At 36.7% G+C, this 19,773-nt stretch overlaps 1 protein-coding gene across 6 annotated transcripts in view; it reads left to right on the forward strand.

The window, feature by feature from the left end:
- Positions 1-17,098, forward strand: part of ZDHHC14 (zinc finger DHHC-type palmitoyltransferase 14) — a 95,862-nt gene extending 78,764 nt beyond the window's left edge. For 4 of the 6 annotated variants that reach the window (XM_042016161.1, XM_042016160.1, XM_042016165.1 and 1 more), the window contains 4 exons: positions 3,278-3,380; positions 5,093-5,202; positions 7,616-7,718; positions 15,857-17,098. In XM_042016161.1, coding sequence (XP_041872095.1) covers positions 3,278-3,380; positions 5,093-5,202; positions 7,616-7,718; positions 15,857-16,258 — 718 coding nt within the window. In that variant the 3' untranslated portion in view covers positions 16,259-17,098. The remainder of the gene's footprint in view (positions 1-3,277; positions 3,381-5,092; positions 5,203-7,615; positions 7,719-15,856) is intronic. The other 2 variants (XM_042016163.1, XM_042016164.1) reach the window with 1 other exon arrangement.
- Positions 17,099-19,773: the final 2,675 nt, after the last annotated feature.

Here is a 19,773-nt window from a genome sequence, read left to right on the forward strand (position 1 = left end):
TTTCCACACACAGGTAGGGAGAAAAAACTGTCATTCATAGTTGTGCATTGAGACCTCTTCCCAGGTAATTTTCCCAAGTGTCAAATTCTGCAGATACATTTTTTGGTGTGCTTGTATTCATCAGGTAGAATCACTGAGCTGTAAACTTCCTTTTTAAAAAAGCCATGTTCAGATTTTTTTTCACAAATAATTTTAAAAAGCACAAACAAAGGGTTCTAAATAGCACAATAGCTTCCAATTAAAACAATTACAGTCAATTCTTACAAAAGATAATTCAAACTATTTTCAAACTGAGAATAGCTTTCAGTTGTCCTTAAATCAAAAGGTAATTACTTATGCATTTGAGGATTTTTGTACAGAAACAATGGCCTGATAATTCGTAATTTGTGTTCAGAGATGTGCTGCTTTAAAGGGCTCAGTAGCACATCTTACAGAAATACCTGGCTTGATAGTGATACGTTGGATAATTTAAAAGCTTGGTTACAGTTAATAACAGTAAAAAATTAAATTGTCCAAATAGTATTGGGAATGCTGCTTTGGAGACAGTCAATTCAGGCACAGAGAACATTGCCATTTCAGTCTTTGCTAACAACCGTGTGTGAGATACTAAGGGAAAATCATACTATATTATGCTAGTAAGATACTATACCATAGTAGGCTAGAAGGTTATACTTCGTTGATGAAGGTTATACTTTTTTTGTGTGTTTGTTTTTTAGTTAATGGACTCAGGTTGAATTAGTGGATTCTTGTTAATTTGACATAAACTACCTCTGCTGTTCTCAAGTTCTTTTTGGATCATGGTGCTGGGAACTGAAAAATGTCCCTTCCTGTGGGGAACTGATAGAGGTCTTGAACTGAAAGGAGTTCCCTTTTGTTTTTTTCCATAGGAATTACCATGTGGAGGGAGAAACTCACTTTTCAGTACCCTCTTGAGTGTAGTTGTGGTGAGGAACATCGTTAGTGATATGTTGCAGGGAGCCCTTTTCCCTCTAAGGTTCTTCTTTTCTAACCTGATGATCTTCCTCCTGGTGTATAGATTCTACCCAACACTGCTCATCTGCAGCCTTCCTTACTATTTCTACTCTCTCAAAGCCCAGTTTGTATTGTGCGTGATGTTTTGGGCTGTTTCCTTCTTCGACACGTTTTGGAACCCTCTGCCAACAGTCAATCTCCTTATCTATTATCCCTTGTACTCCTTGCTTTAGCTGTGGCTGTGGCAGAGAGTCAGAATCAGAGTTCCTGTCTTTTGTGTTGCTTTGACTTCACACAGCCTGAGGAGGAAATGAGAGACAGAGAGTAGTGAACCTGCTGCTCAGCAGTGCACTTTGGTCATCCTGCTGCTTTTGGAGCAGATTTTCTCAGAGTGCAAATGGCTCTTTTCTGGCTTTAAACCACTCTGATTGAAATGGATTCTAGGGAAAATTATACAGACACTTCATGTATCTCCCAATTCATTAGGGGTGAGCAGCCCTGCAACAAAAAACTCTTCACTTTTAACTAATATTAGGATTTTTTATTGCAAAAATTTATGTCCATCCATGCCATTTCCAGGCTGTGTGTCTGTGTGTCCTATTTCTCTTCTTTTGATAGGTTCAGTGATAAGGGTGGTTGTGGTTTTTTTTCCTTGTTCTGGAAAATTTTGAGTTGATGTTGTCTTGGAAACTGCCTTCACTAAAGGTTGATATGGTTAATATACAGATTATTTTTATCCTATTCTTTTCTCATCATTTTGCTCCTAGTGATAAATTTTATGTATTTTTCTAGGAACCAGAGCCTTTTGTTCTGTTGATTTGTGTTATCCCCCCAAAAAAACAACCCCCAAATTATTGAAGTGTTGTAGAAAATAGCATTCTCAAAGCAGATATATTCTTAGTCCATGGCTATTTCATGTAAATAAATAACAGCTGTTGAAGGAAGCCTTCTATAGAAAGTTTGGAAAGTTCCTTTTTATGTTCAGTTATACAAAAGTTTAGAAGCAGCTTTATTGTCTTATTTCTGAGACGATGACTCCTTTAGAGTTAAAGGAATTATGTAAACTATAGTGAGTATGCAATGTTGAGTGCTGACTGATTTTCCTAGTATACCAACCCGTGCATGTGCACAGCTTTGCTGCTCCCCTGGAGGTGAGGGTGCTCCTGCTGGACGTGTCCCTGTGCTGTTCCCTGTGAGTCACACGTGAGAGCACCCCGTGAGCTCCCAGCCCTGTATCTCGGGTGCGCAGCCCTATGCACTGCACCTCATACCGACGGCCTGCTGGCTGGACACACGCTCCTGGCAGCGTTGGGCAGGGGTGGTGCTGTGTCTGAGCTAGGCAGGTGCCGGCAGAGTTGCTTGTGGCTGTACCAAATGAAGTTTGTTCTGCTGCTGCTCTCACTTGTGTGGGGATAGAAGTTTTCTGCCATTTTTTGTGATTTGCTCAATTCGGGCTGATGCCTGCATTAAAAATCTACTTGTAATTCCTCAGAGAGTATTCTAATAGCCACACTGTGAGTTGGGAGTTCATAGTCTTCCTCTTTAAGATAAGTTTTGGGCAAACGCTGCTGAATTTTGAATATTCAACCCCACCCCAACTATTACACTTACAGGCTTAACAGCAGTTCTTTTCCAGGTGATTTGCCAAGTCTGGGCCGATCAGGTACCCCACAGTTGTAAAGTAGAATATATCCAGTTATTAGAGGGACTTGAGAGAGCACGTGGGTTTTATTTGGACTAGTGGACTTTATGCTAGTGTTGGAATGCCTATCAACATCTTAACTTCATTAACATAAGAAAGCAGAGTCTGGCATTTAGAACATAAGACTGAGATCCAGCTTACTCACATTGTGGAGTAAATATTTGTAAAAACATCTCTGTTCAGTTTTTGGTATTCAGCTAGCCTTGGGTTACCTCTCTTGTGTTTTGTCTTCCCCTCACCCCATCAGAACTGTTATTTACTTTTACTTATCAATAGACCTGTCTGAATGCAAGTGTGATGACTTTTACAAGATAAATATGAAAATTTAAATTTCAGCAAGTAAGATCAGAACTCACCAGTAGTTTTTAGCCTTTTTCAATCTACAAAACCTTAAATATTTGCTGGCGTAGATCCTGTTCAGTGGTCTGTACAATAAAGCCTACTGACAATAGGTCTCCTTTTGAGTTTATTTTTGCTGACCCCTTTGAAGTACCCCAGAGATCGCAAAGGACTTGTGGACTACTCTGAATTTTGTGATTTTAACTACTTGTTACTGGATTTTTTTTTTTCCCATTTCCATATATTTCCTTGACTTTCAATTACTGTGCTGGAAGCTGTGGTGTGTTTTTTCTCAGTATGGTCCATTGTTGGCCTCTCAGGTTTTCATACGTATTTGATCAGCTCCAATCAAACAACAAATGAAGATGTAAGTTTGTAGTATATTTTGACATACACATTTCTAAATAGTAATTAGGAGGTTTTTCTCAAGTCAGACCTGTCTGCATAATTTTGTGAATACCTCAGTAGGAAAGAAGGAAAGTAATATATGGTCATACTTGATTCAAAAGATCAGATGAAATGTTTTTGACTATATTTGTTGTGGCTTGAAGATGTGCTCATTATGTACCTAGTATGTCCATTATGGTTTATACATATAGGATCTCTATCTTGAAATAGGAAAATACAGGAGAGAGGAGACAAACAAACAAGTGTATTTTATACAGTAGGAAATTAATAAATATTTTTCAATATCTCCTTTTCATTGGGAATGATAAATATTCTTTGACTCAAAAATTGCTTACTGTAAAACTTGAAGTGTATTGCATTCTCTAAACAAAAATTTTATCCTTTATTTTACCTTACCTCTGAAACTTTTTTGCTGTTCTGAAGTTGAAAACCTCTGGCAAGGAGTATATCATTAATTTAAAGGTCAACTTTCTCATTTCTACAGTTGTCTATTTTGCATATAGGATTCCTTTGTTTTCATGTGGAATTATGCTTAACTGTGTGTGGAGTCCTCATGTGTCCTTCCCTAACCAAAAGGAGAAATGCAAAATGAATGGAGAAAATAAAATTAGCTAGGCAACTAATGGTATAGAAAGCTTTTGGAAATTTAATAAATGATCTGACAAACCACTGCAAGCTTCAAGTTATTTTATTGTAATTTCCTATTGTACTTTTTTCACAGGTATCTGGCAGATATAAAAGTAGCATCTTCAGTATTGTCAGATATGTTTTATTTTTGTTTAAGGTCACAGTTAAAATTATAAATCTTACACTAAATATCAATCAACCAGAAAAACACTTCCCAAGCAGGGTCAAAATGAATTGTGCCTCAGCATCAAGTATCAGGGCAAGTAGCCTGACTTAAAAGAAATCTGCCTTGTTAATAAAACAGATGAGATACTTGGTTATTCCACGGTTTATGCAAAGAGTGTCTCTCTAAATGGACTTAGAGTGCTTCCACCCACTTCCCTCAAATAAATGTCTCTTTTGGATTGTTATAAGATAGATAGGGAGCTGCAGCAGTGGAACATGTCTGAATATCAAGTAAACTGTTCAGTAGTTTAATTTAAAACATAAATTCCCAATTGAATACAGCAAGACATTTTACTCAGGCTCTCAAGTATCTCACAAACAGAAGAGCAAACTAGCTGAGGGAAAATGTAATATGCAGTAAAAGATAGCAATGGCTGCATTTGCTTTACAATATTTTAGAGCCATTTGTGAACTTTAGGGAAGATAATGTTGTGTGATGCTGCGCAGCTTGAAAACTTGCCCAGGAGTACGGAAAAGTGCTCTATTGCTGGCTTTAATAGTATGTTGCAATTGAGCCTCTTCTGTAAAACATGCTATAATATTTATAAAATTGAACTTAGACCATTATGTTTAGATGCTGAAATTCCTGCTTTGAGTATATTGATCCCTTCAGATTGTGGGTTGTCTGCATCTGTGGAGGTCAAGCATGTGCTCGTAGGGTCCAGCCTTCATAATAGCCCAAAACTCTTAAGTTGTTTGGAAAGTGTCATTATGGGTTTTCTGTGGTCTCTTCTGCAAGTAGCATATTGCAACCTTAATTTCTCACAGCCATTTTCTGTATTGTATTACATGTGATGCGTATTGTTCATATCTCTTTAGATTAAAGGATCATGGTCAAATAAAAGAGGTAAAGAAAACTATAATCCCTACAGTTACGGCAACATCTTTACTAATTGCTGTGCTGCGCTCTGTGGGCCCCTTTCTCCAAGGTAAGAATATCAGAAATATTGTTAGCATAGATGAAGCCATGTGATTATTGATGAAAAAATTATTTTTGATTCTTTGAGTTTACTCAACAAAATGAAAGTTTTGGATTAGTATCCATTAGAAGCTTTAAGTTTTTCTTCAGTGGTAAAGAGATAAGTTGGTAAATTGTGGTTAAACTTAAGTTAGTGATAAAATCCTGTAAAATAATGTCTGAAATGAAAACAAGCTTGTTTGTTGTTTGAACTTTCACCACTGAAGTTAATAGCTTATAGCAATAAAAGATTTCTGGTAGTTATCTGTTACATGAAGGTCAACCTGGAAGTTTATGAAACTTCTACATATCTAACAAATGTGACATGAGTTGAACCTTAAGTCCACAACTAGCTTGATAATTGTTGATTTTTGTCTTTTCACTCCGAAAAGTTTTATTTAAATAGTCTATTTTTTTATTTTTTACTTAATACTGTTAACATATATACATTAAACTGATTTTGGTGGTCTTCCAGCAAAGCAATTCCAAAGAATGCATAATGGATTAAGTTTTGCTGAATACATTTTCACCTTTGGAAATCTGAAATATTTATATATTTAAGCTTGGAGAAAATGTAGTACAGAGCTGAGACTAGAGAAATAACACTGGCAACTGGAGAAATTATTTTCTTATTCCTGTGCTCAGTGATTAGACACTTCATGTACTACATAGACAGTAGAGGCCCAGTTTCACTGTAGAGAGGGGCAGACAACTTGCAGATAATTTTGTGGCCTTCTCATTGGTTGGTACGTTTTGCTTTGCCTGGAATTGCATAGTTATGAATCTGAACTATCAAGAAGAAAGAAGGTAAATGACTTTGTGGTCCAGTGGCTCAGGTGTTTAATTGGAGTGGGATTTCTGGATTTGCTGTCAGCAATGTCAGAGGGGGTTCTTCTATGAGCAGTCAGAGTTCTATGGGGCAGACCGACATCATTTCCTAAAGAGGAAACAACAGAATAGAGATTTCCACATACTGAGTTGCCCCTGGTGAGAGTGAATAGCCCTGTCTCTGCTTCCTTCTCTGTATGGATGTTGCCTGAAGCCAACCTTTTAATTCTGCCATTTTGCTTTTGATTAAAGTATGTGACACACAAGCTCAATGGCATGCTTCAAATTCTTTTGGTTCCAAATGGAAATCTTTATTAAAACTACATCCTGTTTCTCAGTATATGAAATAGGGTATTAGGCAGATAGCAACACGAGTGGACCAGACTGGCACTGGCTCCTGTGTTTTAGCAGAGTTTGTGCATTTTTTCCTAAATTCCGTGAAGCAACATTACTTATTTAGACACTGACATATATATATAGAGGTTCTGCAGGGAGGTACTTTGTGACCAAGGGGAAAAACTTACTGACTGTAACATGTAAATTAGAAGCTTGCTTCTTTTACTTTTAATCTCAGCTGTGTCCCAAGTCACTAATTTTTTTTTTTTCCTTAAATTCTGGAAAAGTGGCTTACCAGCAATTTCATCTTGAAATTCAAAATGTTCAAGTGCCTTTGAGTGTGGAATGCAGATGAAGAGAGGATCTGTAAATAATCAAAACTTTTCTCACTTCTGTTAAACATCATTTATCATTTTTAAACCTGTGCTAGCAAATTCAGAATGTATTTTACATGTCCTCAACAGTTACTTTCAAATCTTAATTTGATCAATGGCTGTCAGCATAGGTCTAACCAATATTCTGATACAACAAATCATATAACTTCTTTAAGCATCTTTAATCTTTAACTAGGTTGGATTATTTCATTCAATTCAATTTGTTGATAATATTTCGCAGATTTTTACTTACATTTAGTAATTTCTCCACAAAGCATTTTCTTAGAAATAAGAGATTTTATGAGTGCATCACTTCAGTAAGCACAGTGCAGCACTATAAGCAGTGTTAAGTAGCTGTCAGGAAACACCTAACAAGTTAAGTTGTCTGTCAGAAAGAAGTATGAACTCTTCTTCATTCTTGCTAAATTTTGTGATTAAGTAGTTTCAGTTTAGATGTGAAAGCTGGTAAAAAAAAGAACCTTTAAAAGAGGTGCTGAATCAAAGTGCCCTAGTAAATTTCATAATTTGTTTTTTCACCTGCGGTTTAAAATTCTTTGTTTTTGTGGTATCTGCTGGTAAGCTTCTAAGTCTATTGTCTGTGATAAAAATCAAAAAAAGTAGCAGTGCATATGATTATATGACAGGCAGGATCACAAGGAACAAGTACTTTACTGGTGAGTAGAAAATGAAGTCTAATACTTCAGTTGACTAAAAGGGGACATCTGAAGGTATTGGTGAGGTATTAAGGTCTGTTGTACGATAGAAAGTTTTTCTTTTTATTGAGAGGAGATAGTTATTGATCAGCAATGTCTCTAATACTTTTCCTTAATTGTGATTATTCTGTAGCTTAATTGACAGAAGAGGATTTATACAGCCAGATACACCGCAATTAGCAGGACCATCAAATGGAATTACCATGTACGGGGCCACACAATCTCAGAGCAACATGGTAGGAATCATCCCATAGTGTTGTTCATCAAGATTCCTGTGAATGTTTTTCTTCTCCACTTTCATGTGAACTAATCAAGTAATAACTAACTGGATACAGCTGACACACTGGGTGGAATGAGTTGTTTAATAACAGTAAAGAAAAAAAAAAAACACCAAAATCCAAGGCTCTTTTGAATGTACGTTGCACATGGTGTAATAGTTATTGCTCATGGATTCTTAAAAAAAAAAAAGAGGCTTTTCTACGCTGTTGATTTATTGAATATACTGGTATTTTGACTTTTGCTGTTGACACCTACTGTGTTTTGAACTGGAATATTCAAGTATCGTGGACTTGCTCTGGTTCGTCATTTTCCAGCTAATTGTTATTTTGTGTGACACTTTCTTCGTACTCTATTTCCTTCTTTGCTTGTACACTGCGGTTTTGCATAGTCTAATGTGTTTTATAAAGCAAAGATGAACAAAGAGGAGTTTCTAGGGGAGAAGTATTTTGAAGAAAGAGCAGGAAGACTCTGAACTTTAAATGAACAAAAAATGGCAACTGGATTGTTACAACAAAAGCTTTTTAAACATCTTTGAAACTGTGCCAATAGTATTTACTTTGGTTTTTTGCTGGTAGCATTGGCTATCACAATTGAAGATAGGATTACCAGTGCCAAGAAGAGGAGAATAACTGTAAAGAGATCTTTTTCTGAAAGCAACCATCTTGCATATGTGCCTATTTCTGAATTTTCCACATATCTTCATAGTATGGGGTTCTAAGACTTTGTCAAAGAAGTCATGAGTTACGGATACCCTCCCTCTGCCAAAAAAGTGGAAGCCACAAGGCCTTTGTCATATTTCAGACTTTCTTTTGAACAAAAGAAGAAAAGACTCACTCTTCCCAGACAGATTAGTTTTAGTGTCACTGATAAAGTGATATAAAAATTTTGCTGTAGTTCCTAAGCTGGTTTTACTTAATGTTTTGAGGATTAAATAGATTTATTAGTCTCCTTAATAAGAAAATGTATTAGAGACAAGGTATTAAGTCTGAATCTTCTGAGGTGCAGTTGAGCAGAACAAGGTAATGTTCTGTGTAAATTTTACTCAAAATACTACAACTCTGAAGAGAGAAAAGGGAGTTTGGAAAAAAAAAAAGAGAGAAGGCGAACATTAGAAATGGGCTGAGGTCTTTCAGGGATTACCCAAACTTTCTGACTCTGTCAAAGCTTCTTGTTTGTGAGGATCGTAAACCCACAATGTGTCCATGGCATTAAATTGCCTTATCATTGCAAGAATTTAGACACTATCATTATTCCTAGATATTAATGAGAAAATCTTTGCCAGTGTGGTATAAAATTGACTGTCTCTGGAAATGGAGAAATCTGGTATGGTATTGATTGAAGTCAAACAGGTAGCTGTTATGATTTTAGAGTGTAATACCTCTAATTGCACAAATTCTTCAAAGATCTCATCTTACATCCTAGAGCACCACACCACATGAGCTGGGAAAAATCTGGGTTCTTTAAGAGTTATCAGAGTTACTAGGAAATGTGCAGATTTCACTTCTGAAAATGACCTCTTAGAAAAGGCTTGAAAAATGTAATATGTCTTGTTTGGTTTGGAGGAATATCTTTTAAGACTGTAATGCCATTTTTCTCTTGGTCTGTATCCAAGACCGGTTGGTTTTTAATGGCTGCTGACCACCAGCATTAAAATTTCTCCCTTGAGTTTTGTTGCACACCGTTAAACACCTGCTTTGTTTACCAGTTTCTCTAACACTATTTTCCCTTCCCTGTTGAAGGGGATGTATCTGGTACTGCAGCCAGTATTATTACGATTTCAGATAAGGTCAAAGTGAAATTCCTTGACGTTAAGGAGCATATGTAGATCCTAGCCATAGACCACAGTACTTTTCAAATGGCAAAAGCTTGGCCGTTTGTATATCATCAGAGATATTTATACTATCATAGCAAGCTTAATGCTTTTGATTACAAGAAGTAAATTACTAGAAGTCTGAAGTGTATTTCAGCACACCTTTGTGGTGTGTCTCTCTTGATTTTATTCTGGAATGCATTACATCAAGTCTTCATGTCTAGATGTTACCCTGCTTAATCCACATAGTGTGCTAAAATGTCTCTCCTCACCATTGATATAAAATAAAGATTTTAATGAGCATATTCTTTCACACTTGTCTTCTCTTATTCCTTCCTTCTTTAAATCCTTTTCTTCCCTCAAGTCTTCTACAGAATCAGCTACATTGGAAAAGACCTTTGAGATCAAGTCCAACCTGTGACCAAACACCACCTTGTCAACTAGACCATGGTGCTGAGTGCCACATCCAGCCTTTTCTTAAACACCTCCAGGGATGGTGACTCCACCAACCTCCCTGGGCAGCCCATTGCAATGCCCAGTCACCCCTTCTCCGAAGAGCTTCTTCTGGATGTCCAACCTAAACCTCCCCTGGTGCAGCTTGAGACAATGTCCTCTTGTCCTATATCTGCTTGCCTGGGAGAAGAGCCCAACCCTCACCTGGCTACACCTTCCTTTCAGGGAGCTGTAGAGAGTGATGAGGTCTTTCCTGAGCCTCATCTTCTCCAGGCTAAACAACCCCAGCTCCCTCAGCAGCTCCTTGTGGGACTCAGTGATTTGTGGCTTTCTAAATAGAATTCTTGTGCTTCACTCAGTGAGTCTCGTCCCTCATTAAATCTCTGTGGGTTGCTTAGTATAATATTTTGCTTTCATTTATATTAATAAATCTTTTAGCATAGCCTCATTTTTGCAATTAAGTTCAAAATAAATATCAGGCTAAGTGTAAAGTTGCTAATCCTGCTTTCCAGTGCAATACATTATCTCTTGTTCAGGATACCAGTTGTGGGGCACTCTTTGTATTTAACAGCTGTTGTGGTAAGTTTGCTTCTGAGACTTTGAATATTTCATACAGGATCTACCCTACTCGTGGTAGTGACCCAGTTAGTAACAATCTCAGAAAGTCAGAGTTGTTCTATAATCAGTGCTTGATAAACCCATACTGTGATTTTGGGTTTTTTCCAGATCTTTGTAGAAGAGGTTTTTCTCATGTTTTCTTTGTAGTATCTGCCTTGTTTTACTAAAAGCTGGATCTATACTTACTTCCATGAAGGCTGGAAGCACATACAATTATTTTCCTGCTGCATTCCCGGTGTTTTTAATTTCTTTTCCAATATAATTTGAAATTAGTCTGGTAAATTCATTAGCCAACTTCTTAATATCCTTATCCGCATGAAAAGCATGGTCACTTGGAGATCATAATCTGTAGATCTCGCTATTTCCAAAGTATTTCCCTATTGCATTTTATTGCTGGTTATTTTTATGAGCTCATCATTAGTTTGATTGCCCAACTGTTTTCCTTATTCCTAAGGATTTTTTTTTATGAAGCACAGTATCTCACCCATTATGAAATAATAATTTTCTCTGTAATTTATTCCTTCTCTTTCATTTTAAAGTTTTTTTTTGCTTTGTGTTCTGAAAAAAGTTCTTACTTCACCATAAACCCATTAGTTACCACTGCTTGGATCTGCACTACTGTAGTACTTAATTTTCTCTTAAAAGCTGGAGTTGATTCTTGGGGTTTGATACAGGGTATTTTATTCTTCAGTGTAGTCCATTGAGAGGAAACACAGAATCTTATCTCAATCCATGAAGTTTTTTAGAGGAATTAGTTTGGTTTATATTTACTATGATGTTTCTAGGAATTCTCTAATGCCTTATAAAGTGATAGACTTTGCTTCTATCTGACTCTGTGTCAGGACAGGTTTATTTCCTCGTTTTTAAGAAATTTTTTTGTATTCCTGCATTCCTAGACATCTCTTCTTCAGTGTATATGTAGTTCCTTGTGTACCAGATTCTCTTGTTTCTAATTCTCCATTTCCTTTCCTGGATGCAAATTCTTTAAAGTGTTTTCTTACATATATGTACTACTGAAAATTGTAGGAACTGTAGTGCCTGCACAACATTTATTACCAGTGATAAGTGGAGGAAGGTCCTCTCCCACATGTTCACTTAAGTATTTCTGTTACTGATATAGAAATAGATCCAGCTGACCCAGGAAACATTAACTCTGACCATCCTAGCATACTTTTTCCTTTGCTTTTCATATTTTCATTATTAGGAGTATTTCTGTCATGACAGTAACAGGATCGGCAAGGGCCGCAGTCCCATTTTGCTGGGAGTTTCGCGAGTGTGTGTCCTTGCACATTTACTGATGTACTTCCCAGATGCCCAAAACAGAACTCAGGGCTCTTACCAAGTCGACATTACTACAGTCAAGGTTGATAGAGGTTTTTCATTAATGCATTTTATTTCACAGTTAAAAGTTATGGGTTACAGGCCTATGCAAGTAAATCAATTTCAGCATTTCACTTTGGGTTGAGATATGTTTTAGGAGCAATTCTTTTGGCAGTGCATGTTTACTGCATTTTTATTCACATCTCAGAGCAATGTCAGAGCACATGAACTAGATTTATTTTAGGAGATACCCCTGTGGAATGCACCCACGTTGCTCTAAGCATTCATAGACTTTTAGTCCATAAAAACAAACAGTGTCCAATCTGAAGAAAAATCTCTGGGCCAAGTGTAGTTTCCCGTTTGGCTTCAGAAGTGTTTCCCTTCATAGATCTGCTCCTCATGCACTGTGCTACTTGATAGTGGAGCCATTGACTTGGTGGGGTTTGTGGTTCAGTTGTTGCACAATATCCACAGTACGTTGATTTTGATTGTGAAATCCTACACCTGTTGGGAGCAGTTACACAGCTTTGTCCCTGCACTCTTTACCCATTTGCTGTATCCAGAACTTGGTATTTCAGCATCCATCCTGTAACTTCATAGCACTGTAAGCCTCCTCTGAACTCCGTGTTGTTTGTACTTTATTCAGAGATTGAGACTATTCAACCTGCTTTTCTCCATCTTCTGAGAACTGTGACAATTCTTGAATGTTACTAGCATTTAGGAAATTTTTAACTAAGCTTATTTAATATTTAAAGTAAAAAATTTTGATTATTTCAAAATAATCACATTTAGAAGTGTGAAAAATATATTGCTATGTACAACAATGTTATCATGTATTTTCTGTGTAGCTTAGAAAAAAACACATTTTCTTCAGAAAAAAAGAAAAATATTTTCCCTTAGTTTGTATTTATTACTTGTGAAATAAACACAGAATTCTAAGGTGTTGTTCAATTTGCTTTAATTTGTGCCTTTTTATGTGGAAATAAGTAGCTATCTAAAAATTTCTTTGCATATATTTAGTTGAACTTCTGTACTTGTAGAACTTACTAAAACTTATCTTACCTTCAGAATCTGCTGTTTCATTGAAACAGTGGAAATTTTAAGTGAAAAAATCAGCATATTTGAAATAAGAAGATACTGGTGGAATAATTTTTACAGTAGGTTTTTAGTTACTTAGATTTCAATGCTTAGCTTCCTTTTTGTTACAATCATAGGCTTTTTTGTTTCATTTTAAATTCTGGTGTTGGATAATTCATGTGATTAGTAGCAGCTAAGACTTCCTGCCCTAAATCTCATTCAGTCAAGAGTGAAATAACAGAATCGAGGAAAAACCACCATGCCAACCCTATAAACAAATCTGATTTCCTTGTTGGAAAGGAAATGTGTTGGCTGTTTAGACTTAAAAATAGTCTACCTGTGTATTATGTGCTGTTTTTATCAGATGTTTCTGAGAGCCTCATAGAACACACGTACTTTTTCTGGCTTAGACCCTGCACTAGTTCACTTTTGAAAGCTCTTTACAGCCTGTATTTTCCTAAGGATTTTGTGCCAATCACTGTTAAGCAGACAAGAAAAAGAAAACCTGAAATTTATCTAAGTCAAAGGAGAGGCTTTAGGGAAGTGACAAGTGCATGGAAAATGAAGAAGAGATATACAGCACCTGAAGAAGTTTATAACACTATTTAATGGAGCTTTATGAGGCTACTTTATCTTTCCGATATTGATTTAATTGAAATGCAGTAGAGTTCTGTAAGAAGAAAATTAATTCAGGCTATACAATGAGTTCAAGTAAATTATCTTCAGCTAATATAAAGCTGTGTACTTGTATTGCCTGGAACGCATTAATGATTTCCTTTTGAAGATCAGAGCTGAAGGTTCACTAAAGCAGTAAGTCAGCTGCTAACATTATTTGTTTTCAGTGTACCCCAGTGGTTATAAGCATTCCTTTGTTATTTAATTTGTTCTTTGGCTACTGCCTTCCAGAAAAAATAGGTTTTGCTGGTCTTTTTGAAGTATGAAAATTCAGTTAACATATTTTTAAGGTCCGCATAGTAAGGTTGGTTGAAGTTCTAATTTAAATAAGCAGGCGTGAATAACAGGATATTAATCAAGAATGAGTTATTCACACTGAATTACTAATTGAAAGCTCTACTTCAAAAGATGCTGACAGTTTTCTTCTTAGTAAGGTACTTAAGCAAGGTTATGGCTTTAAGCCTGTGAGTAATCCCTCTGAAATGATAGGGAACTAGTTCAATTGTTTGGCTGGGACTGTTCATCATTTTGTGGGGGGAAGATTGCTTGCAATTTATATGAACTCAATTTATGTAACGGGAGGTCAGTCCGTTTATCTTTCTGAAAGCAGAAGTCTTGGAAATATGTGACTGAGTAAGGATTGAGCTTCTGCCTGTCAAAAAATAATTGGTCTGGGAGTCCTGAACCACTTAGACGTTTTAAACACTACCTATCTATTATGACCAAGTAGTCTGCTTGCACAATTGCTGAATGTAAGGTGTGTGCATCCATTATTAAGCTATTCAGTGGTGAATTGGAGAACCCTAAAATATCAGAGGAAGCATTGTTGGTCATGGTTTTCATCATACAGTAAAGGAGGCAAAAGTCTTCCCATGGGTTTTCAGAGAGTATGTCACAGTGGCTTATTAAACTCAAATGGGCATTTTAGGAAATTGCTATAATGTTAGTAACAATGGTTATGATCAGGAGTATCTGAACAGATGATGGATTTGTAATACGTAGTAATTTGATATAAATCTAAAATGTCAGGCATAGAGCAGAACACATTGCCTTAACAGAATACTTGAAATAACAACAGTGCATAGGCATGTCTTACCTCTGGATATATATTTCATTCTCCTTGCTTGCCTCCAAATGTCCTTTATTGCATTTGTAGCTGTATTTACTGATTGTAGTGTTTTTCTTACCCAACAGAACAGTACTATGGCAAATGAATCTAACAAGATTTTTGAAAGCTGCAATGTTATAACTGATCAGGCTATGAATTAAGTATTTTTTCCTTAGAAGCTCTTAAAAATCATGCCAATTCATGTTAAAGAGACTTAATTTGGCAGTGGGTATACTACCCATTTAGCTAGCTGGACACTACTGAAACACATACCTGTCTTGTCATCTCAAGGAATGAGTTGCAATTTTGTATAAACAGATCTTAGGAATGGGGGTAGAGCCAAAAAAACCCATTTCTGGTAACACTGACTGAGCTTAATTGGATTTATATAATGCCGAATTTGGTTTGTTATTGAGACAGTGCTTGCCAGAAAACTTGTGGTTTGTACCTTGATTTGTCACATTGTCAGGATTAATCAAGAAACAGCCTAAAAATCATTAAGGTTGATCTCGATGCATTTGCGGTGCTGCCTGGTTTCTACACATCCTCTAGAGTATGGAGTATAGTGGAAGACATTCTCTAGAATGTATATATAATGTATTCAATTGTGAGGTGAAAAAATTTTTGCTCGTGGAGGCTTTATTACTAACTGTATCTTTACAAGGTCATCTGTGTCAAAAGAATTCTTGTTCTGAAAAATTTCTGTGGTAGGTTAATTCTTAACATGTGAAGACCAGTTTAAAGAAGACAATTGCCCAGTGTTTTTTAAGGAACCCTTAAAGGAACAGTGTAAATCTTTATCATAATTTGGTTTGATAATAGTCCAAAGCATTGGCTCAGTTATGCATGCCTTTCTTTTTTTTCCTGGGCAGCATGTAATGGGATTTTTGGGTGGCTAACCATGGAATGTTACTAATGGCTTTCTTTTTCTCTCTTCACATCCCATTCTTTTCCATACCTTTTTATCCATATTCTCCCTTTTTTTTCTCTGTTTTGTTTGCTTTATATGATTTTGACACCCTTCCATTCTACAGTGTGACCAAGATCAGTGCATTCAGAGCACTAAATTCGTTTTGCAGGCTGCTGCCACCCCCCTCCTACAGAGTGAGCCAAGCATAACTAGTGAAGAGCTCCCTTTACCAGGAAAGACTTCTATCAGTGGGCCTTGTGCAAGTCTAACTCTAGGGCAACCGACACCACCATCTTCTATGCCAAATCTCACATCAGATTCAGGTTTGACAGACATCATACCATTAAAAGAGGAGCACGAAGGCCATCAGTTTCTCACTCCTGAAGAAGCTCCATCACCCCCTGGGATGCTGCCAAGTGGAAGTCCTATTACACACAGCCATACAATGCACGTTCTGAGTCTAGCCAGCCAGGACTCATTGCATGAAGACTCAGTGCGTGGTCTCGTGAAGCTTAGCTCGGTTTGAACAGCTTTTTTGAACATCACACCGTTTCCTGGTGTCAATACAAATCCATACTTAACAGGATTGACACTGCAGTACCACTGTAAGGCTTCGTAACATGCCTGTAATGGAAACTTGATCGCATCATGGAGTCTACTAAAAAGACAAGTTATTTTTTTCAATGGAGCTATGGCATTTTTTTGACCAGGTTGTTAATGGTTGTGCTTTGATGGTGACTGCATTTTATTTTTAAATAAAACCAGAAAAGGTCAATAACTTTGTTTCCTGAAGCTTGGGTACACCGAGTTGGAAATCAGCCTGTAACAAACACCATGTACAGTACAAAAGAGAGAGATTTTTGGATGTAAGTGTCATGCTCTGTATTCTATGCTCTTGTAATACACACTTGTTACGGCTTACCACACCTGTGGCCAGAATGATCTGCACTTACATGTTATGCTACCAATATTTGAGATAGAAAATTACCATTCCATCTGTTAATACAAAACAAAACAAAAGACTGCAGATGTGGATTTGCATGCCACGCTACAGTATGTGTTACAGTGGTGTTGGTATTAAGAGAAAGTGCTGCTTTTTTATTTGTGACTTTGAAAGTGCTGTTTGATTTAAAGACAGTACAACAAACAAATTAATGGACTATATTTTTTCAATTTATGACATTTTATTTTAAATTAATCAGTGGTGCCTAGAAATGATGAATTACTGATTTGATCATGTTGCATATCATTTAACCTTCTGTTTAAGTGTTTAAGTGAGGTATTGTGTTGTGCCATACCACAAGATTCTTCCACTCCCTAATGTGATACAATTACCTGTGGACCTCCAATAAAATGACATCCTCTATTTCGTGGACACGTGTACAGTTGTCCTTGCACAGTTTTCCTGGGGAAGGAGGGGGAAATAATGTCCTGTTGCCATAGTTTGTAAAGATTTGACTGGAATATGTGTACATGATGAAACTAGAGCTATGGAGGAATAGCTGGTTACAATTAGGATTGCTTCACCAATTTTATGGTTTTGTTTGAGATGTGTATTTGTTCCCATAGGAGGTCTTTACCAGGAAACAGAAGAATTAACCTCTGCTTGCACTATAATTCAGTGTTCCTTACCCTATGGCTGAAGGGTGAGTGGCTTAAGATTTAAGAAGACAAAGACAGAGCTTAATGAAGTAATCTTAAATGGTTAATAGTCTATAGCCAGCCATCCTTCTTAATTTGTATTTGTCCTTTGATATTTTAAATGGAAATCTTGATTTCATAGAATTTTTCTGTGCTTTTTGTTTGCTTAAGTAAAACACAACTAAAAGGTTAAAGAGAATTTTATAAGTGTTTTTTTGTGTGACAGCTGAAGAGAAGCTGAAAAACTAATAGCTTTAATACTGTGTTCACCTGATTTTCAGGATGTGGAACCTGGATTCTTCTTTTCCTAGGACAAACTACATGCACAATATGTTTTATCTGATGTTTCTATGGCATGAAAGTATTCACCAGTTAAAAAATATAACAGTTCTATATTGTTGACCATGGTCATTCACTGACACCAAGCTAAAAATCTTTTTTCTTTTAACTTTTGTTGTTGAAATTGAGAACAGTCAGCCTGCAGAAAATCATTCACTCATGCTATTGAAGATTCAGACAAGGTACTGACAAAACCCCTACTCCTGTAGGATTTCATAAGTCTGTTTCTATAATTGATGATGTTAGCTTGGACCTAATTCAGCGTGTGGAACATAGCAATGCTTTTGCTTTGTGAGTGCCATAGTGAGTCCACCAAAGAACCTCTGGCAGACAAATCTGTCCCAGTTGTTTGAGCCACTGAAGAAGCTCTGGTAGACAACTCTGTCCCAGCTATTGTAGCCACCCTCCCAGCATTTTCCAGAAGCTGGAACAGTCTAGAGTTCTTTCCACCAGCCAAAGTGTAATGACTGACATGTCCCAGTTGGTTTCTCAGTAAGCCATGAGTTTTCAGCACTTCTGTGTCTGCTCTTGAAGAAGTCAGTGGTGCTCATCTTCCTGATTTCATTTTTCCTTGATGTGGCTTCTCAGGTATGAAGCCATGAATATCTGCATTAAAGCAGGCAATGGATTGAGGGCTGGAGATACTGGTCTGATAGACCTGGGTAAAGAATCCCAGCTTTGAGTTTGTAGACCAGTACTTGATGAATCATTCTCTTCTCTCATAGATGTCTGTGGGTAGTTAACTGTGCATGCATTACTCAATACTTAGAAGGGCAAGTCAAATATTTTTAATGTGGTATCAAAACTTTCCATTTGTACAAGTCATTATGAGGATGATTATTTTAAGGAAATTGTTCTTTTTAAGTCTGCCTGCAATAGCTGGTGGATTTTATGTTTCCAAGAATACCAACTTCATGACATTTGTATGTCATTGCCACTAGGGAGTAGTGAAGAAGGCTCTGTGCACAATAAAATTAGTGTCAGTTTTAACATAAAATGGAAGGGAGAGAGACAGGATTAGAGTCTTTATGGTGTTTGCCTTGTGCTCATGCTTTTCACCATTTTTTGAACCTTCTGTTTTGCTTGCACGTGAAGTGTAAGAATTACCAAACATTGGTGGGAACAGATGTGCTACTTCAAACACGTACTTATTCAGGTGACTTTCTTTTCGTTTTTAAGATGACACTCTTATTTTCTAAATGTGCTGCCTATGTTTTTGAATTTGGCTTTTGCGAATACACTGAATACTTTGAATTCGTTTCTATATTTATATCACCCCTGTCTTAAGTCTCTTTTCCTCCCCATCTTCCTGTTTTAAATGGTGGCATCTTGAACCTCCCTGGCACGCCTGCCTTGCGAGGACATCTGCTGGAAGGCTTCGGAACTAAGTCCTAACCCATCTGGATCAGTAATTGCAGCTTTGACTGACAGCAGGCAGTGATTCAGCAGCAGGTTGATCAAAAAGGTACCTCTGACGGGTTTTTGGTCCATTCCCCTCACCTTCATCACACCTGTGTTCAGTCGTGGGCACTCCCTTCGTTGGAACTTGTGTATACATCTGGAATGAGTCAGCAAAGTAACTTATTCATCACCTTCTCTACAGATTTGATTGTTGAAATTTTGCTTTGCAGTATAATTACAGCGCATGCACACTAAGGATCGAAAATTATAATCCTTGTGAGTACTGCACAGGGTTCTTTCAATTTTTTTTTCTGTGACAGTATACTACTATTAAATAGCTCTTTCCATGTTTGATTTATAAATCTAGAATAAAAATTAATATTTTCAGAAGAGTAAATTTTTTTTTTCTTAAAAGCCTAAAATTTCTGAATGTGTAAAAACTGGTTCATTGATCTGATTTAAAATATTTATTCTGCTTTGGTTTTTTTAATAATATTTCCCCTTCTAGTTGTCTATATAATATTGTTTGTAGAATGAAATACAGTGCTTCATAAAATTTTTTAAAGGCTCTTTATTCGTGTGTTTTCTCAAAGACATTTCTATCTTGAAAGGGAGTTTTATATTCATACCAGTTAAATAGTAATATAATAAATGTTTGAG

The sequence above is a fragment of the Corvus kubaryi genome, unplaced genomic scaffold (assembly GCF_017639235.1).
Source record: "Corvus kubaryi isolate FWS band 111438036 unplaced genomic scaffold, C.kubaryi_AGA036_p1.0 split3-73, whole genome shotgun sequence".
Lineage (NCBI taxonomy): Eukaryota > Metazoa > Chordata > Aves > Passeriformes > Corvidae > Corvus > Corvus kubaryi.